Here is a 19,765-nt window from a genome sequence, read left to right as displayed (position 1 = left end):
CCTGGCTTTAGGAATCAGCCACACAGCTGCTGCAGAAAGCAGCAAGAGCAGCCCTGGGGCCAGAGGGAGCAGGGTCGGGTCCATCCCGCCGACCTGGCTTGTGCAGCTGGAATGGGGTGGTCTTTTCCCCCAGCTCCCCTTCTAGCGCTCCTGGAGCGGGTGGAAGCAGATTAGCACAGAGAAAGCACCGGTGAGGAAATCCAATAAAAGTCAAATCACCCTACAAGCAGCCCCATCATGCCACAGAAGCCGTGGGAGGAGGGGTGCAGCACATTCCTCCTGAGCATCCCAAAACCCCCTACCCCTGGCATCTCCCAGGGGACCAGTCTGTGTCACCCCCAGCACTGCCCCGTGCCCTCAGATTGCCAGCCCGAGCACGAAGAACAAAGCTTTGCCTTTTCCAGCCACTGTCACCAAGCCCCGGGGCTGTGAAAGGCTCCCCCAGCCCGCAGAGACACGGTGCTGCCAAGGAGCTTCCACCTTTGAGCCGCAGCTCTTTGCCCTCTCGCCCCTGGGTGTTATCGTGGGCACGTGGCAGCACTGCAGCGGGGCAAGGATGTCGTGAATAAATCAGGCAGCCCGCAGGAGGAGGAGGCTGGGGGTGTGCGGAGAAAGGAGTCGCTTAAGCGCTTAAATTTTGGCTGAAAAGACCGAATTCTGGCTGGATTTCTAGTTCAGTCTCACTCAGGACTTTCCCGACACCAGAACGTGCCTTGCAAAGCAGTTCCGCGGGTCACCTTCCCTCTAATCACTTCTGCAGGTCACCTTCCCTTCCAGCACCACACTCAGGAAATCCGGGCATTTTAACCCCTTCCTTCCTGGGCAGACATAGGATAAGCCACCCAGTGGGGCACAGCAGGGGCTGGCGCACACCAGAGTGCCAGCGTGGGGACACAGGACATGGCCTATGCATTCATAAGGCCTGTGAGACCTAAGGACAGGTTTCTGCTCCTCCCCTGAGCGCTGCTAGTGAGCCTGGGGAAACTGAGGCAGCGCTGAGAACCTCCCCAGCGAGTTTGCACTGCTCCCACCCATCCTTGTACCACGGAGGCTGCCCAGGCAGCACTGGCTGCCAGGCAGCAGTGCCCCATGCAGATGGGTTGTCCTCCAGGAGCTCAAGTCACTGCCTGGCACCTGCCAAGGTCACCACACAGGAGCCCCGGGGAGATGGGCAAAGGCAGCTGCTCAGGCTGGGAGCATCTGCTGCAGCCTCAGCAGCCCCTGGCTCTGAAAAAAGCCAATTTCTCAGCCTTGGTTCCCACTGGACACGATGCCAGGGGCAGCGTGCTGCCTGGGAAAGCTTTCCAGCCCCTACGCTTTGGCAGGGAGGCTCAGAGGAGGCAGAACAAGAAGCCTTGTGTTACAGTTTCCTACAGAAAAATTATCCTGCCAGCACTCTGGCATGCTCAAACCCCCTTGGACAACTGCAAGCAAGGTCAGAAACTCCTAGGAAAACTCAGTTCCTGCAGGCTTGATACAAAACCCCAGCTCTCAGCCCAGCCAGCGGCAGTGGAGGAGGGCACAGCCTGTGCCAGGCTGCCTCGGGCTCTGCTCCTTCCATCAAAGCCTTTTGCATTTCTTCCCTTAACGCTGTTCCTGCAAGCAGCGGGGAGGAGGGGGGGTTGCAGCCAGCCCTGACTCATCTCATGGCAGCTTTGGTTGGCTGCAGAAATGTCTGTGGGGACATCACCCGGGTCTGAGACACGGGGAGCACCCCTGGAGCAGGGACACCGCACCCCACCTTGCAGGTCAGGGTGTCCCTCTTGCCCTTGCAGGAGAAGCAGCCTCTTGGGAGGAGGTGGGGGAAGCTGCTTGGGGGCTCACGTGGCTCCCAGGCACATGGAAATAGGGTGGGAAAGGACATCCAGAGTTGATGAAAGCTGGAAGGATTTTCAGCAGATCGCCTTGCCACCGCTGCGCTGGCTCCCAGCATGGACGGGCTGTCCTGGATTTGGGATCCAGGCTCCCAGCATGGACGGGCTGTCCTGGATTTGGGATCCAGCCTGGACACCACAGGCCAGGCTGCCGAGGTGGGCTGGACCCCAGGAGAGCCCCTCCAGTGAAAGGCAGGACAGAGGGTTTCACCCAACAGCTTGGCCAAAGCCCTTACTTCCAACCACCAGCTGAACTGGGAGGGTGTCAGGAAGGGATGGAGGCACTGGAAGCTCTTGCAAACGTTATTGTGCCCAGGAGAAACATCCTGGGTGTGCTACTGGGCAGGGAGACCACCCTGGCCAAAGCCAAAGCAACTTGCCTTGGTTTGGGTGGGTTTGAATCCTTGGAGGGAGGGAAAAATCCCTCTGAGCTCCTCTGGTCTGAGGCAGGGATGTGGGTGCATGAGCACACCCCAGCTTTGCGAGGCCCCAGCATGGAGCTACGGGGGGAAGGGCTGAGGAGGGGGGACAAACCTGGGTTAGGCTTTGCTGGGGATCCACACACCAGAGCCTGGCCACATCCTGGGCACAGACAACGCTTGGGGAGGAGCAAAGGTGGCCCCCTATTTTTGCTGCTCAGCCTGTACCCCTGCCCAACACCAGCCTACGGAAGGACCTGCCTCTTGCAGCTGAATTTTGGTAAGAAGAGGAAGTCTGGTCACGGCCAGGTTTCACACCCTACATCATTTTCCTCTTCCTACTTCTCCTTTAGCCCAAAGCACATCTGTGGCAAAGACATCACCCTGATGATGCACACAGCATCCCTCAGGGATCTTAGCAAAGCTCTTGCCCGTCCTGCTCATCGCTGGGAGCACTGGTGGAGGGGGAGAAGCAGGGGGGATCTCTTTCCCCTTTGTCCCCGGGGCAGCAGAGGTCAGCGGCTGGAGGGGAAAAGCAGCGGGGATGGAGCAGGGGGGACGCCGCTGCCTCTGAGAGAGGCTGTGGGGAGGGGTCAGCCGGAGAAAAAGCGCTATCCTGCCACGGAGCGTCCCAGCGACAAGCAGGACACGGGGTCGGGGGGCTGAGCCCTCCGCAGCACGGCAGAATCACCGCTCGGTTCTGCCACCCCCGTCCCCGCCCTGCGATGCTCGCGGCGGGGCGGGCGGAGGGGACCGGCGCTCGGGATGCTGGCACCGAGCGGGGGGACGCGGGCCCGGGGGGCAGCAGAGCCCTGCCCTCCCCACCCAGGGATGCTCTGCCCATCCTCACCCTCCACTCACCTCCACAGCCCCTCGCGGGGGGAAACTGAGGCACGGACCGGGGCGTGCGGAGGGAGCGGAGCTGGGCGCAGCCGGGAGAGATAGCAAGCAGGAAACGAGCTCCGGCTCTGCGAGCAGCAGCTGCCGGCCGGCCCGGCCCTCCTCTCTCTCCTTTGCCCTCCCCTCCTCGGCCTTCCCCTCCCCTCGGCTGCCCGAGCCTCCCCCGCGGCCGGGGGCGCCCAGGCCGGGCGGTGCCGGCAGAGGGGCGGCCCCGGGGCCGCTTCTCTTTGTGCCGCTGCAGATGTTGCGCCGGGAGGTTTGGCACAGCGGGACGAGCGGCACAGCGCAGCCCCAGCTGGGCTTTTTTTGTCTTTTAGGGTGAGAAACCAGACTTTTCGCCAAGCAAGCAAAAAGACTCGGGTGATGAAGCCAAAGCGCTTCACCCCCTTCCCGCTGTGCCGCTCCCCCCGCAGCCAAAAACCGGCCAGGAGGGTGCTGGGGACCCCGGAGGATCCGGGGGACGGGGGGGGGGAACCCACCCAGTGCCAGCTCCGGACCCCGACCACCACAGCTCGCCTGGAAACTTCTGGGATTGCGTTTCCATTTCGTGTGGGGGTGAAGGTACCTTGGGGCGGGCGGGGGAGCCCCGGGGTGGCCGAAGATCGCTGCCGGCCGGGTGCTTTTTGGGGTTCCTGGTGGCGGTGTCCTCGGGGTGCTGCTGGACATCGGCGGTGCGCTGGGACGGGTGTCAGGGCGAGGGGGCTGTGACGCACGGGGACAGCCTGGGGACGGTGACTCAGGGACACGGGGCCAGCTGGCAAACGGGCGTTGGTTGTGTCGGTCACCCTGAGTCACCCGGCAGGGTGACCAGCCCCGCACCTCCATCCCTGCCCTCTGCAGCCTTCCTGGGCATCCCGGGGCAGAGCCGCCACCGCGGCAGCTCGGCCGGGCTGTGCTGGTCCCTGCAAAGCTGCTGGCTCCGGGTGCAGTGGAACCCACCCGAGTTTCGGGGCCGCGGGAGGCTGGGCGGACACGGAAACGTCTGTGTCAAACCCAGCGCTTTTCCCAGGCGCTCGGGAACAGCTCCCTCTGTTTGTGAGCGCTCCGTGGTGCCTGGGAAAGGCTGATCACCGACCTGCGCCTTCCAGCCCCAGCGCTGTCCCCCGGCAGCAGCAAAGCAGCATTAGGTGTGAATTACAGCAGGGGCTGAGGGCATCTGGTGGCACTGAGCGACGTGGCTCTAAAGAAACCCACGGCCGTGCCAGCCCGAGCTGTCCCCAGCGCAGGGGATGGGTGAGAGCACTCCTGCATCCCTCCATGTGCTGAGAATAGGCAGCTCACAGCATCAGTGAGAGCTGCTGCAGCTCCCTGAACCCTTCATGGTTAGACAGAGGTGCCAACCATACCCTGGACCCTACCACAGATGCTACCTTTGATCCTAGCCCCTGCTCCGTCATTACAATTCCCCCATTTTTCCTCCCATTTTATTATTCTAGTGTTTTGGTGTTTTAGGACGTGGGGAAGGAGCAGAGACGCCTCTCAGCTCCTCCTCCTTGGTCCAGCTAGGCCTTGGAGGATGCTGCAGACTGCAGCCGCTGCAACTCCAGGGCACGGACGAGGAGGAGGAAGGCGATGCTCAGGAGAAGCAGCCAGAAGAAAACCCAGTAGTGCTGTGGGAAGAAGAGCCAGGGACGCCACAGCTCCGCTGCAGACCCCTTGGACCTGGGGAGAAGGTGACCAGGGACACTGTCATCCGTGGGGGACAGCAAATCCCACCTCCACCCCGTCTGGGGGCAAGGAGGATGTTTAACTCAGCCCCAAACCTCACTGGCCCTTTTACAAACCCGAGTGAACAAGGCTGAGGAGGGCGTGGGCAACCCACAATGTGTGGGCAAAACTGAGGCAGCCAAACAACATCCCAGCCTTCCACCACCAAATCCCCCAGCCCCCTGCCCAAGTGCTGGCCACCTGGGGACCACAGAGAGCCATGGGGGGATGCTGGGCACGCGCAGGGTGCTGCTCACGTCAGCCCAAGCTGCTCTGGCTCCTCGTTCCCTGTGTTTGAGCCTCTGCCATCTGCCTCTGCCACCAGCCTCCCGGTCACGGCGCTGTCCTGGCCCTGTGGCTCCAGCTCAGTCCTGGGGAGGGAGAGGACGGGGTCGGTGCTGTCCCACACGGGGCAGTGGCAGCTGGTGCCACGTTGCCCGGCCACCCAGCGCAGTTACCTCTGGCTGCTGGGCCAGCGCTGGGCCCCCTCTGGCTCCAGGGCACCCGCTGGGGCTGCTCGGCTCTCAGGGCTGGCACCTGGCTGGGCACCGAGGGTGGGAGCATCAGTGGGGACACGGAGCCCCAGTGGCACCGAGGCTGGGGACACGGCTCCTGGCTGTCCCCCCCAGCCACGTCCTTACCAAGAGCTGCCTGGGGATGACGGCGATGCTGACTCTGCGGCGGGCAGACCCCTGCAACAGAGGGGCTGGGGGTGAGCACTGTGCAGCTCCTCCTGCCCCAGCACCTCCCCAGCACGGGCAAGGGACACCACGGGGCACTGCCAGCTCCCTCTGGAGCTAAGAGGGGAAGCCAGGAAGCCAGGGCAGGTCAAAGCCAAGAGGTTTGTGCCTGTCATTACTGCTGCAAGCTGTCCTGGTGGGGCTGCCTGACCCCCTCCCCTCCCTCTGGAGCTATAAAGGGGATCAGGATCAGATTCAAGCTGGTGCTAAAGAACAGCCAAGCCTGTGGCTCTTGCAGTGACCCTGCAATGGAAGAAAGATCTGCCTAAGATCTCTTGCACAGGCAGCCCTCAGCTTGCTGGGCATCCTGTCCTTCTACCAACAGCCCTCCGAGGCTGTCCCTACATTTTGCCTCATCCCTGGCATTTCCAGCAGATCTTCCCTGCAGCAAGCAGCTGGCTGCAGTGACATTTTTGGGAACAGGCGGGTGTGTGGGGACAGCCAGTCGAGGGAGGACAGCAGGCCATGGGGAGACAGTGGCTCCAAGACTCCTGAACTGGAACCAGTTACCTGCTGGAAAGTTCTCTTCAGGGGGTGAGGTCTCAGCCGTGGCTCCACATCATCTGGGAGCAAAGAGAATCTGCCTTACATCATCCCCCAGCACCAAGATGGGGGATGCAGACAGTCACAAAGCTCCTGAAAGCTGTCCTGGCCATGTGCTGTGCTTGGCACAGGTGGTGCCCCAGGCAGGGGGACCTGGTCCCGTGCACACAGTGCCACGTGTGGGGCTTGGTGTTCAGGAACAGAGTCCTTTTTGTGCATGGGGCCCCCTGCCCTGCATTCCCAGCTGGGTTGTGGCTCTCTGGCCACCAGCACCTGCTCCCACACGGATCTGCTGTCCCACTGTCCCCTCACAACTGCCATCAGCTGTTCCCTTCCCCACTGCCAGTCCTCAACTCACACCACCAGCGGCTCTGCGGTGCAGGGTCACACTGATCCCCCCCGAGGGGCTCGGGACCAAATCCTGCAGGGCTGCTCCGTGCCATCCCTGAGCCCGCCTCACCCTGGGTCTCTGCCAGCTGCCGGTTGCGGGAGTTCTGCTGGATCAGGCGCTTCATCTCCTCCAGCTCTGCGTGCTCCCGCGCCTGGTGCCGCTTCAGGTTCTCCACGTGCTGCACCATCACCTCTGCTGCTCGGCTCATCCGTGCCTCCTGCAGCCAGGCGGGACGGGGGATCAGGGCTCTGCCTCCTGAGGAGCAGCTCTGCCAGCCCCTCCCTGTGCCCCCCGTGCTGCCTCCACCGGGCACTGCAGGGGCATCCCCTTCCCACCCCTCGGGCAGGCGGGTGGATCCCCTGCACCCTGCTAAGAGCAAACAGGAGTCAAGGCCAGCGCTGTGAGGAGGAGGGACAAACCCCAGTGAGCCCAGGACAAACCCCAAGCCCATCTGGAGCACCTCCATCATTCCCAGCCCTGGGCTGTGTGCACACCTGGTGTACAGCCCCCAGCTTCTCTGCGGCACTGGTTGCCCTCTCGACGGCCGCTGACAGCACGGCCAGGCTGTGCTGCAGCTGCTGCAGCGTCTCCTTGCAGCCTGCATTGGCACAGGATCGGCCCAGCCTCTGTGGGGGAAAGGATGGAGCTGCTGGAGCTGGCACTTGGAGTGCCCAAACCCCTCTGGGGCTGGATGACCCCAGCACGTGCCAGCCCCCTGCCCTTGTGCCCACCTACCTCCAGGGCAGCCCGGCACTGCCCCAGCTCCTCCTGGATGTTTTCCTCTGCTGCATCCCGTGCCCGTTTCTCCACCAGCACCCGTTGCTGCAGGGTGAACACGTCGCAGCGAAAAGCCAGGGCGAGGTGGGCAAAGGCTGCCTGCAGTGTGGGGAGGTGAGAGGTGGGACACGGGGGCAGAAAGAAAACCACCAGGGCCGTGTGCTGCTGTCCCCAAGGCACAGACAGAGCTCCCAGCGTGCCACCAAACAGGCCAGTGCTAAAGATAATTAGCACTTGCCTTGCCCCAGCACCAGTTAGGCTGCTGCATGCTGGGGACAGTCCCCTGAGATGCCAGCCCGGGTCCCCCAGGCAGCTGATAACGCATGGAAATCCTGAGCCCTCCTGGCAGGAGCAGCCCTGGCTGCGGGTCCCGGCTGCCGGCTGAGCCTGACTCAGCCCTGGCACTCGCAGGGAAATGATTTTTATTAGCGTGGCTCCCGCCGCCTCCCCGGCTGCAGAGCACTTTGTGGGATTGCCGGGCACGCAGAGGACAGGCTGGTGGAAATGCAGCTGCCTCCAAATGCCAAAAGCATCTCTGGGAAAGGGTTGATAAGGTGGCTGCCAGGGGCCTGCGGTGCCTGAAGGAGCAGGGCACGGCCGTGGGACTGTGAGCCAGCAGGGTCCGTCCTTGTGTCCCCTTTCCTCAGCCCACCCACAGCCCCCAGCTGCCCTCACCTCCAGATCCTGCTCGGTCAAAGCCACCCTGCAGAAAGAGAAGTGCTGTCAGGGATGGAGGCATCATGGGGGCTGCATGCTGAAAATGCCCTTGCTCTGCTCCCAGGGGTGCCAGCCACCACCAGAAGTGGGAAGCCAAGTGCCCATTGTGTGGACAGCAGCTCTTGTGCAATGGAAAAGGAGGGAAGTCCAATCTCTGAGCCCTGCTGTGCCCTGGAACCCCCCCTGTCCTGGAGCCCCCAGAGGGATGCAGGTGCTCACTGGTCTTACCTGTGCAAACCAAATCTGTCCAGCACTGAGAGCTCACTGGGGAGACTCAGCAGCGGCTCCTCTGGGGTTTCTGCATCTGCAGGAGGGCAGTGGGGCCACAAGAGACCACACGTGAGGGCTTTCCCTTGACCTTCCTCTTCCCTCTGCCCTCCAGTCTTAGCAGGGAGTAGGTGCCCCTGTTTTGGAACCATCCCAATCCTTCCCCCAGCATCAGAGGGGCTTTAGCTCCTCCCAGGCCAGTGTCCCCTTCCCCATGTCCCCACCGGAGGAGATGACTCTCATCAGAACATGTTCCCATGCTCATCCCCAGCGGCTGCAATCCTTCCCCTAAGGGGACCCAGCTGGGACGTGGGACGGGGTCTCACCCACCTTGTTTAGTCCTGTCACTGTCCCCAGGGTGCACAGCCTGCTCCTGCATGGCCCTGCCTGGCTCCTGAGGGGCACAAAGGTGCAGCTGGGGCAAACCTCTCCCTGCTGCTGCCCAGCACCCCGAAAGGACCAGCACAGAGGGGCTGGGGGGCCTGGCTGAGCCCAAGGAGCCAGGCAGGGAAGGCCCCACTCACCCTCCCCTCCCTCTCACCCTCCCCTCCCTCTCACCTGGCTGACTTGCTCCACACTCTGCTCACTCCTGGCCAAAACCCCACCTGGCTGTCCCTGGGGACTGCTCATCCTGCCTGGGGACAGAAAGGGTGCTGGGAGCTGGGCAGCAGGGACCCCTCCCCAGCCTGACCCCACTTCAGGAGAGACCCCCAAAGCTGCCCCTGGCACCAAGGGGCATCAGCTGGCAGGTACTCCCCAAAATATCCCTATGGGATAAAGGGAGCTGGAGCCAAACTGGACCAGGTCAGGAGGAGGAGAGCAATGGATCCAGTGCAGAGGGTGGGTTGCAGCTGGTGAGGCAAATCCAGGGGATGGTGTTGGGGTCCCAGGGCTGGAAGGGGCTGCAGGTGTGGTGCCAGGCCAGGGAACACCCTCCTGCTGCTCAGGGAGGGAAGGTGACAAACCCACCCTTGCGACCCCATCCCCACCTGGGCTGCCCTTACCTTCACCCGGAGATGTGGTGAGCCCAGAGAGCTCTGCCTGCTGCTCCCTGTGGAGGGAATCCCGGGTAAACCCTAAAGAAACTCAGGAAGCACCGGCAGCATCGCACCCCCCGCGCTCCCCCAGCTCCCTCGATGGGGCTGCTCCGGACCTGGCTCCTTCCCGAGCATCCTCCGCAGCCTGCTCCGTCCCCGGCCCGCTCTGCGAGCCGCCCCTCGGCTCCTGCCGCCGCCGCACAGCCCCACTGAGGACCCGCCGGAGCCGTTTCCAGCCAGCAATGAGTCACCAGCCACTGCCGTACTTTGCCTCAGCCTGGTCTTTTTTTTTTTTTTTTTTAATTTTTTTTTTTTTTTAAATTTTGCTCCGGCTGCCAAGCGGACCTCGCTGCGAGCCGGCTTCTTCCAGCACCACAACTCACCCAGAGCCCAGCAGGCACCATCTCACAGCACCCCACGGGGATGGCAGGCGCCCCTAAAAGCGCACTGGGATATGTTTATCATCCCAAACCCCTGTCCTGGCTGCCAGGAGGTCCGGCAGCTCTGTAGCATCCCTGCCCACTGATGCTGGAGGCCACCAGGGACGGCAGGTCACCAGTGCGTGGAGACGCAGGAGCTGCTGTGCAAAGAGCCCTCAGCAGCCCCACGCTGGAGCCCAGCATCCCACTGGGAGAGGGTTTGGACCCCCAAACTTTTCCCCCTGCCTCTGGAAAGGGCTGCAGCAGAGCTTTTCCCTCTCCTCCTGGCGAGCCCGAGAGCAGCGGCTGCAGGAGAACGATGCTCAGCGTCCCTTGCCTGGCACTGCCACCACTGTCCCATCCTTGCTAGCACCCCGGGGGCCGCTGGGGCAGCTTTTTGGGCACGTACCTCCGAGGCGAGGGGCTGGCTCGGCAGCTCGTCCTCTGCCGCTGCCGCCGCCGGCGCCCCTGGGCCGGTGCCTGCGCCGCCTCCTCCTCCCCCTGCCCCTCGAGCGGCTTCATTTGGGCAGTGCCGAGGCTCCAGGACCAGCACACCTATCGGGAGAGACCCACATTAGCTGCGCGCAGATGGAGAACGCCTCTAAATGTTATATTTTTAAAGTGTTTTCTCACCCAGCAGGAGCGTGGAGCTCCTCTGCTTAGCGTGGAGGCATCTGTGGGAAAAGAGGTGGGGAGGCCCGCTGCGATTTGGGAGGAATCTGCTGGGATTTGGGCGGGCACCGAGCGAGGCAGATGAGAAATTCAATGCAAGAAGGTGGGCTTTCCTTCTTGCCAGCCCCATTTCCTTCCCCCAGGGCAATCCTCATTTTGGGTTTGTGATGTGGGTCAGCTTCCTGGGGGGAGATAGATTTGCAGCCACCAACCGGTGTGAGCAACCCTTGCTCTCCAGGTCCCTGAGCTCCCAGAGAGACAAATAGAAAAGATTTCCAAATATAAGGGAGCTTGGACAACCCATGTCAGCTGTTTTGCAATGTTTAAAGGATCAGAGAAGGATGCAGGAAGCCCCAGCGTGAAGTCACTGTGCACAAGGGACTGTCCCACAGTGACCCTTCGCAGGCTGGGCCCATGGACACGCAGATTTAGGACAGAAGGAGATTTTTTTTGTCCAGGACAGGAAATGCAGGAGAGACCTAGGGGGACAGAGAGCAGGGACTGCTTGAAGCCCTGTGGAAAGCCTTGGCCAAGCTCAGCCCAGCTCCAAGCAGGGCCATCACTCGGCTCTGGGTGGAGGTGTAAAAAGCAGCACTTGGCACCAAAGCCAGCCCATTTCACACCTATACAGTGGGAATTGTCGCTGACACCTCCACCCAGGGGCTCGGGCGTCTCCAGCCAGCAGGGATCAGCCAAACTCATCACACCATCAGCATCAGAGCGCTCCGGAGGGCTGGTCCCGGCTGCTAAGTGCTCAATCCATCCCAGCTGCGGCAGACCCTGCCGCCTGCTGCCTTCCCACAGCTCCGAGCCTCGCAGACGCTCGCTCCTTTATCTTTGCGTTACAGATGGAAAAGATACGAGACACGCCGCTGGTTTAGCATAAGGAACCCCCTGAGATGCCAGACCGGGCTTTCCCTCGACTCGGCGCTCCCCGGGACATCATTACCTGCCCGATCTCCTCCCAGGCAGCCGAAGGCAGATGCTGGAGCCCAGCTCGGACCCGCTCCGCTCTGCTGGGCGCCCAGAGCCGGCAGCGGCTCCGGGGCGCGGCGCGGCCGGCGCTCCGCGGCTCGGGGCTGCTGGCGGAGCCTCCCCGCGGGCACAGCGGCGAGCGGAGCTGCGGGGCCGAGCCCGAGGAGAGAAGGCCTTTAAAGGAGATGCGAGAGAGCGGCCGGGAGCTCCCCGCGCCGGCCAGGGCGGGCAGAGTGGTCTGCAGGTGGCCAGGAAACCTCTGCTTTTGGTGCGGGGCCGGGTCCCGCAGCCGCTCCGGGAGCCGGGAAAGAGCAGGACTGCTCCCTCCGTGCCTGCGGGCTCAGCCTCGGCATCTCCCTGCTCCCGGGCAGCCGGGAGAGATGGGGGATCCCCCCGGTGCTTTCATGGGGGTCCCGCACCAGGCGAAACCCGAGCGGCTGATGAGGAGCCCCTGTAGCATCTTGTTGGGTGATGCAGGGAAGCCACTCTGCCCGGGTCCCCCTTCCCTCCTGCCCCTCTCAGCAGCCCCACCTCCCCCCCAGCCATCCCCCCACTGCCCCATCCGCGGTTCAACCCCTTTGCTCAAATCCATCACATCCTCTAAAGCCGCTTTCTTCCCCTAAGGAGCTTACAGCGACTCGGGCTCCACCTTCAGCACTACCTGGGGGCTGCTGCTGATTTCCCCCCATGCCCAGGGGGTCTGCAGACCTCTCCAGCCCTGAGAGGGCAAACAGCATCTCCCAGTGCTGGCTCTGACCCACCTGCGAGCCCAGAATGCAGCCCCAGGTCTTACAAAACAGGGGGAGGTGAGGTGGGAACCCGCGCAGAGAGGAGCAGCAGCTGGACCAGGGGGCACATCAGGCTCCGTGGGGCACACAGAGCCCGGGACACATCTCACTGCTGCCTCTGTTCCCTCCCTCACTCAGGGGAGGGCTCACAAGAGGCAATGTCCCTGACTGTTCACGAACCAAGAGTCTCTAAAAGCATTTACTAAAAGCATGCCGGGATTTTTAGGCATTCTTATTTTTTAAGCTGGGAGCAGCTAAATGGTGATTGCAATCTAGGTATCGCAGAGCCTCAGGCAAGGAAAAGCAGCCCAGTTCCCCTCACACAGACCTGTCCAGCAGGGAGGAACGAGACCCTCGGGGGAGATGTCCAGCCCAGGGGCGTGGGTGGCAGCATGTGGCTGTGCCTTTGTCCCCTGGGCTCCTTCCAGCGAGGTCCCTCACGGCAGCAGCACCTCCCAGGGCACCTGAAGCCGAGCTGAACTCCCAGCTCAGATCACAGAGTGGTCATCTGGATTATTCACTTCTTGGAAGAAAGCTGCTCAGACTGACGCTGACTGCTGCCACTGATGTGGCAAGCGTGACTTACAGGTCTGTGCGGGGGCCCAACCACGAAACAGCAGCCCAGCCCTCCCTCAAATTCACCTTTCTGTGGCCCCGGCTTCCCTAGCTGACAGGAACCAGGCTACCCAAGAGAGAACACGATCCTTGCCTATGATTAAAAGGTTATTGGCAAAAAAAAAAAAAAACAAAAAACACCAAACAGACAAGAAGGAAAACTGCTCTTCCTTTTTATTCAGTTTTAAATCCCAAGTGAAAAAAATAAATATTGCTGAGCCTCCCCCAGAGCAGTTCAGCCTCACATTTGGGTGTCACAGCCCCCAGGTTTCCAGGTAGAATTGCATCAGCACGTTGGGGATTACACATGAGATTAGCAGGCTGTCACTGGACATGCAGTTACCTCCAGGGAGAAGTGGGGTGACCCCTGGCACTGCTGCAGGAGGGGAAACAGCAACAACCTGGAGCTCCTGTTTGGAGAAGGGCAGCCCCTTGGGGGATGGAGACAGGGCATTTTCAGGAAAATCACTGAGTTTCAGCCCTTTCCAACAAGGTGCTGCATGGCCCAAGGCCCCAGCATGGCTCAGATGTCTGGTGTTTAACAAGCCTGCTCACCCCAAAGGTTCACTGCTGCCTGACCACAGCCCCACGAAGGCACCGGGGCAGTGGAGGAATCATCCTGTCATGAAACTGGTTCAAAAATCCCTGTGGAGAGTGTGGAGGCAGCAGAGTGGACAGACAACCCATGCAACTGCATATGAAGAATTTCCTCTAAAAAAACCCAAGAACTACTAGGCCAAAAAGGGAATTCCCCTCTGTAATGTGAAGTAAAACTCTACAAACAGAAGAGGAAGCAGGTAAGGAACCACTGCCAATTATCACAAGTAAACTAGGAAAGGTCTCAGACAAAGCTTCAGACCATTCCCTTCACCATCACCACTCTTAAACCAGGACAAGGACAAAGCCAGTCCTGGAACTCCTGCCACCCTTGGCCAAGGTTCTGCTGAACTATAAAATCTGACTGATGTCTTATGCTGCATCCACCTCTCTGCACTGTTCAGGATGGATTTTTAAGCTCTTAAAGGGTCAAGAGGAGTCAAAAGTGAAGTTTTCTGTGCTGCCAACCTCCATATAAAGTGTTCCACCAGCATGTGCAGTGTCCCCAGGGTGTGCTCCCAGCTCTCCTTACAGGATTGTTATCTGCATGTACACCTCAGAGGAACCCACAGCACACGAGGAGCTGCAGCCAAGAGCAAAAACAGGACCAAGAGGGACTTGCCACAAGCCACTGGTCACCTCCATGTGACCAACAGCCACAGCCAGACAGAGCACTGGGGACAATGACACCGAGGACACTTGGTAGAAGCTCTGCAGGGAAACTGCAAAGATCAGAGCCTGCTACCTAATAAAGCCAGAAGAGCAGGGCTTAGACCTTGATGATCATGGCACAATTTCTATTTATGTCGTATTTTGGGCAGCCCTACAATAGCTTCACTTTACTCAGCCACTAACTCACTGGAATGCAAACACATCAACAATCTGGCTCCCTGGAGGTTTCTATCCTGCAGCTAATGAGGACTTTGAAGCCTCATCAGTCCCCTGTCACCTAAAATAGCTTAAGGGATTCTTATATAAAGAAATCTGGCTCTCAGCCTTAAGAGTGTCACCTAATGCTTCAGAGTTTCCTTCCTCTGGTTGGGATATAAACATTATTGTGCAAACCTGGAGCAGTCACACCTGCAAGTTTTAATTCTCCTTCTCCCTTTGTAGATGTTTATGGATTTTTAAATAGTTTCTGAAGCTCCTGAATGCAATGATTCAAAACCTCCACTGAAACCCTAGCTCTACGTGCCTGAGTCTCCACTCTGTCCCAGCCTTTTCTTCTCAGTTCTCAGACCAGGAGGTGCCTAGATGAGGTTTCCAGTGGGTATTTTCAAGAATACAGGACAGAACTTTGAGCAGAGTCATGCCACACAAGATTTTCTATTAGGGCAATGAGTAGGGTCATCATCACCAGAAATGTGTCAGCAGGGCCCCTCACGGGCCAGGCAAACAGGATAGAAAGGTGGATTTAAAGCAGAACACTCAAATTTCCCAGCTAAATTCAGCTGGAATTCAGTAAAATCCCACTCTGCTGCAGCCAGAGGTCTGTAAATCCCAGCAGATCAGATATACAAACAGCAGCCCAGCTCAAGATAGTGAGCTAAATCCAGAATTATCAACTTCGTGCAGCCTCAATCCAATGTCTGTGCTGGCTCAGTGATGGGTTTTGGGCAGTAAGAACCCAGGGCCTGGAAGTTCTCCGTGGGCTGTGTCCTGCCTGGCCCCCACAGCCCTGCCCCAGCACAGGAGGGCCAGGTCACCTTGCAGAGTGTGGCAGGCCCGAGGCAGAACACACACAGAAACACCTGAAAAACCTGAATTGTTCAACCAAAACCCCTCTGAGCCCCCGGGAGTGTGGGGGGGCTGGGATGGCACTGCTCAGCAAGAGCCCCTCAGACCAGGGGCAGCCCTGGGCACTCTGGGGGAACAGACCCCACTCGCAGGGTCCCACCTGAGCAGGGAGAAGCCAGGGAGGGGTGGCTGTGGCTGCTGCTGTGCAATGAGTGTCCTCCACACAAGGAAGCTGACCCCTCACGATTCCTTTTGGCTGTCACCTGAGGAAAGACAAAAATCAAGAAGAGAGAAGCCACTGCCGTACCCACCATTCACAGCTCTGGCACAGCAGGCGTGGCACCTTCTGGTTCCCCAGCCTGGGTGCAGAACCTGCCCTGTCCCACCTCACCTGGCCCCTTCCAGCACCGCCTGCAGCGATTTCTTCAGAGCTGCACTGCTCCTCTCCAGCACGGCAGCCAGGCTGCTCCGGTGAGCTGGGCTGACCTGGGGTGGAGGCAGCAGCAGCTCAGGGCCCTGCCCTGCCTGGAGCCCAGCTGGGACCTCACCTGGGACCTCAGGCAAGCCCCAGGAGCTGCAGGAGCTGAGCCTGGCCGGGCTCACCTGGCTCTGACACGCCGTCAGCACGGCCGTCACCAGCTTGGCGAAGCTGAGCGAGGTGGCGAAGGCTGGAGCCTGCTGGCACAGGGTCAGGACCAGGAGATCCAAGAGCTCCGGGGGCAGCACCTCCTGGAACAGAGCCAGGAGCAGGCAGGAGAGCGGGTCCTTGCTCCAGCACTGCTGGAGCCATCAAGGAAACCCGTGGGACAAGGTGGGCCCCTCACCTGCCGCCCCAGCACGGCCTGCAGCACTGGCAGGAGTTTCTCTGACAAAGGCACCTCCAGGACTTGGCTGGAAGGATGGTGAGGAGGAAAGGTGCTGCTCCGTGGCCTTGCTGGTGCTCCCAGAGGGCTGGAGCCAGCTGGACCCACCCAGGTGGGCGTCAGGCCAAAGCAGAGCTGTCACCCCTCACCTCAGCACCAGCTGCACAGCGTGTGGCTCCAGGCACTCCTCCACGAGCTCGCACAGCAGCTTGGTCTGCTCAGCACCTGCAAGGGCAAAGCAGCAGGGGAGAGCCTCCAGAGGCTGCCAAATCCATGGGGATGTACCTGGCCCTTCCTGGCACCTCTTCACAGGAGTATGTCCCAGTCAGGACAGGCAGAAACTACAGAGTGCCCCCTGCTACTGCTCAGGATAATTCTGTTTCCTTTGCCCAGCTGCAGCAAAGGTTTAAACAGCACCAGCCTCTGGGAAAAGGGGATGCCACTGTGGCAGGGGTTCACCCTCTCCTCACAGCAGCACTGGCCTGAGCATTAGGAGCTGTCAGTAGCCCTCCAATCATGGAGGTATGGCAACTGTCCTTTGGGAAAAAATAAGCCAGAAGCCAGCCTGGCCAGCCCTCCCACTCCATCTCGGGCATCTGTAAACCCATCTCCCATCCCAACCCCCAGGTGTTCCCCTGCCCTGAAAAAACCAGCCCCAGGCCTCCTTACACATGGCAAATGCCACCCAGGGCACAGCACTCTGCAGCTGGGGCCCCTGTCCAGCTCCCAGGAGCAGCCACACCTCCCACCAGCCCAGCACACCTTCCCCTGGCCCCTGCAGCACCACAGCCACCAGCACACGGCAGAAGGGATGGGAATATTTGGAGCAAAACGAAGTCAGGGCAGCCATGAGGTGTCGGGAAGGCGGCTGGGTGAGGGACAGGACCTGGGGACAGAAAAGGCAGGAGGTGGGGACAGTGGAGAGGGGAACGGGGAGCAGGAAAGCTGCCCTGGCACGTACTCGCCTGAGGAAGAGCTGCTCTGCCAGGATGGCTGCGCTGGTGTAGCTGAGGTCAGGGCTCAGAGCCAGCAGCCAGCTGCAGAAACGCAGCAGGAAGGGCTCTGGGCACGTGGAGAGCTGGAGGAAGGAGCACAGCCCCTCGAGCTGGGGGTGCAGAGGGGATGGGACATTAGGGACAGCAGCAGGGCCCCTGCAGCAGCTGCAGCAGGGATGCTGGGGCTCACCTGGCTGGGGGAGCAGTTGTTCAGGATGCTCAGCTTGGGCAGGGTGTGCAGCTCGGAGTGCTGGAGAGAAACTGTCCTGAGTAAAGCACCAAATAAACCAACCCACAAAATACAGCACCAAAAAAACCGACCCACAAAATACAGCACCAAATACACCAACCCACAAAATACAGCACCAAAAAAACCGACCCACAAAATACAGCGCCAAATAAACCCACACACAAAATGCAGCACCAAATACACCATCACACAAAATACAGCACCAAATAAACCAACACACAAAATGCAGCACCAAATAAACCCACACGCAAAATACAGCACCAAATAAGCCAACACAAAATACAGCACCAAATAAACCGACACACAAAATGCAGCTCCAGGGCTTCTCCCTTACCCCCATGTCTGTCAGCACTGAGCCCACAGGCAGCCTCTCACCCCTGCAGGGTGCAGGCAGGTGTTGGTATCCCCAGCCCAGAGGAGGTAGCAACAGGGCTTTTTATCCCCATCCAGTTGGCTCTGTGAAATCCACCTCCTTTTCCACCCCTCCTGAGGCCCTGACACGAGCCTGTTTAGAGCATCAGCTCCAGGACAGAGACAGAAGCAACCACTTACGCTGGACTCCTGCAGCAGCAGCATTTTCAGCCCCTGTCCATGCATCTGAGGGAAATGAGATGAAGGAATGGGAATCAGGCTGTAAAGGCTCAGTGGCTGGAAGGGGACAGCAAACCCTACACAGTACCTGGACAAAGGATTGGACCTCGGCTGCCAGCTCTGTCTGGGAAATCTTCCTGAGCTCCCCAGCTGCATCCTGCTGGGAGCTGTCCCGAGCAGCTTTATCTGTGCTCTGAGCAGATGCATCCCCTGAAGGCTCCTCAGGCACCTCCTCTTCCACCCCTGCCTCATCTCCACATTCCTGGGGCCCCAGGGGCTCAAATGCCGCCTCCTCCAGCAACAACCTCTTCCCCTCTCTCTCATTGTCCAACTCCAGGTTCTCCTCTGGCACTTCCTTACGCTTCCCACCTTGAGGCACAGAGTCAGGGGCACCAGGCTGCTTGCTGAAGCACCAGTTCAATTTTCTTTGCCCCTCTGGTTTCTTCTGGGCAATTTTCTGGCACAGGCCCCTAAGCTGCTGCTGGCACGCAGAAGACAGGGCAGGGGGACATGGGGAGCTCTCCTCTGCCTTCAGTCCCCGCCGGAGCAGATCCCCCAGCGTCTGCACCCAGGGATCCACATGGGAATCCTGCTCCAGGGCCTGGAGCAGCTGCTCAAGGCAGTCCCGTGGCACTGCATCCTGCACCACGAGGAGCAGGGAGAGGAGGTTTCTCTGGCACAGAACGGGCAGCAGCAGCAGCCGTGGCTTGCTGGGAAAGGAGAGGTGACTGATCAGAGCAAACTCCCCCGTCCTGAGCCCAACCCGCCCCGTAGAGCAGAGTCCCACAGCAGACACACTCTGGGACACCAGTGGGTCACTGCTGTGACCTCAGCTTCACGCATGGACCAGTGCGCCAGGGGAAGCGGATGTGCTCTCCCAGATTGTGCACCTGACACCCAAAACTCCCACGAAACACCCAGTTTTAGAAACTTATCCAACTCACAGAGCCAGGCTGTCCTCTGGCCCCTCCAGGCAGGGCTCCTGGGCGCACAGGGCTGCGGTGAGAGCCTGCCAGGAGAACGGCTGGCCCGGCCCCTCGTGGGGCTGGCCCCGCTGCAGCACCCGCAGCGCGGCCATCGCCCCGGCGGGGCCCGAGGACAGAGCCTGCAGCAGGAGGCGGCACGGCCGGGGGCAGAGCTGCAGCCAGGACGGGCACCGGGGCTCCATCGCTGCGGCGGGGGCTGCACAGACACGGGGAGCCCGGACACGGTCACACACGCGGGGGACAGCCGGACACAGTCACACACACGGGGGACAGCTGGACACGGTCACACACGCGGGGGACAGCCGGACACGGTCACACACATAGGACACAGCTGGACACGGTCACACACACGGGACACAGCTGGACACGGTCACACACGCGGGGGACAGCTGGACACGGTCACACACATAGGACACAGCTGGACACGGTCACATACACGGGACACAGCTGGACACGGTCACATACACGGGACACAGCCGGACACGGTCACACACACAGGACACAGATGGACACGGGGCAGTCCCGGGCACACTCGCGGCTGTCCCCGCACCCTCCCGGTTGTCGCCCCGTCCCCGCACACTCACATCTGTCCCGCACCCTACCGGTTGTCACCGTGTCCCTGCACACTCACATCTGTCCCGCACACTCACATCGGTCCCGCACACTCACATCTGTCCCGCACCCTCCCGGTTGTCACCGTGTCCCCGCACACACATCTATCCCCGCACACTCACATCTGTCCCCGCACACTCCCATCTGTCCCGCACACTCCCATCTGTCCCGCACCCTCCCGGTTGTCACCGTGTCCCCGCACACACATCTATCCCCGCACACTCCCATCTGTCCCGCACACTCACATCTGTCCCGCACACTCACATCTGTCCCGCACCCTCCCGGTTGTCGCC

The 19,765-nt window shown here is 60.6% G+C and overlaps 2 protein-coding genes and 1 long non-coding RNA gene across 3 annotated transcripts; all 3 read right to left on the bottom strand.

Moving 5' to 3' along the window:
* Positions 1–4,601: 4,601 nt before the first annotated feature.
* On the bottom strand, positions 4,602–8,578 carry LOC110473436 (inositol 1,4,5-triphosphate receptor associated 2). Its single transcript, XM_077789021.1, has 11 exons — positions 8,560–8,578; positions 8,297–8,372; positions 8,027–8,054; positions 7,310–7,450; positions 7,069–7,200; positions 6,644–6,791; positions 6,151–6,203; positions 5,542–5,592; positions 5,359–5,441; positions 5,158–5,271; positions 4,602–4,855 (listed from the first exon to the last, which is right to left on the bottom strand). Exons 1-11 carry the CDS (start codon positions 8,576–8,578, stop codon positions 4,696–4,698), a joined length of 1,005 nt encoding a protein of 334 aa, XP_077645147.1. The 3' UTR covers positions 4,602–4,695.
* An 84-nt stretch (positions 8,579–8,662) lies between these two features.
* LOC144247676 (uncharacterized) lies at positions 8,663–9,389 on the bottom strand. Its single transcript, XR_013341255.1, has 3 exons — positions 9,340–9,389; positions 8,894–8,970; positions 8,663–8,729 (listed from the first exon to the last, which is right to left on the bottom strand). It is a non-coding gene; the product is annotated as an uncharacterized LOC144247676 (long non-coding RNA).
* Positions 9,390–12,997: 3,608 nt separating this feature from the next.
* FANCE (FA complementation group E) lies at positions 12,998–19,042 on the bottom strand. The gene is made up of 12 exons (XM_077789084.1): positions 18,819–19,042; positions 17,963–18,584; positions 17,836–17,880; positions 17,224–17,283; positions 17,000–17,143; positions 16,801–16,924; positions 16,188–16,263; positions 16,000–16,066; positions 15,779–15,904; positions 15,567–15,656; positions 15,336–15,438; positions 12,998–13,251 (listed from the first exon to the last, which is right to left on the bottom strand). Exons 1-12 carry the CDS (start codon positions 19,040–19,042, stop codon positions 13,181–13,183), a joined length of 1,752 nt encoding a protein of 583 aa, XP_077645210.1. The 3' UTR covers positions 12,998–13,180.
* Positions 19,043–19,765: the final 723 nt, after the last annotated feature.

Source organism: Lonchura striata, chromosome 30, assembly GCF_046129695.1.
Source record: "Lonchura striata isolate bLonStr1 chromosome 30, bLonStr1.mat, whole genome shotgun sequence".
NCBI classification, from domain to species: domain Eukaryota; kingdom Metazoa; phylum Chordata; class Aves; order Passeriformes; family Estrildidae; genus Lonchura; species Lonchura striata.
The sequence above is the reverse complement of the archived record's forward strand: the minus strand, read 5'-3'. Positions and strand labels throughout refer to the sequence as shown.

Bases quoted from the DNA above. Each gene is read 5' to 3' on its own strand.
- LOC110473436 (XM_077789021.1), bottom strand. The intron at 7,451-8,026 runs GTGAGGGCAGCT...CCCACACTGCAG, and splicing joins TGACCGAGCAGGATCTGGAG to GCAGCCTTTGCCCACCTCGC. The intron at 6,792-7,068 runs GTGTGCACACAG...GCCTGGCTGCAG, and splicing joins AGCTGGGGGCTGTACACCAG to GAGGCACGGATGAGCCGAGC.
- FANCE (XM_077789084.1), bottom strand. From the start codon at position 19,042: ATGGAGCCCCGGTGCCCGTCCTGGCTGCAGCTCTGCCCCCGGCCGTGC. The intron at 15,657-15,778 runs GTGAGCCCGGCC...ACCCCAGGTCAG, and splicing joins TGACGGCGTGTCAGAGCCAG to CCCAGCTCACCGGAGCAGCC. The intron at 15,439-15,566 runs GTGAGGTGGGAC...GTCTTTCCTCAG, and splicing joins GCGGTGCTGGAAGGGGCCAG to GTGACAGCCAAAAGGAATCG.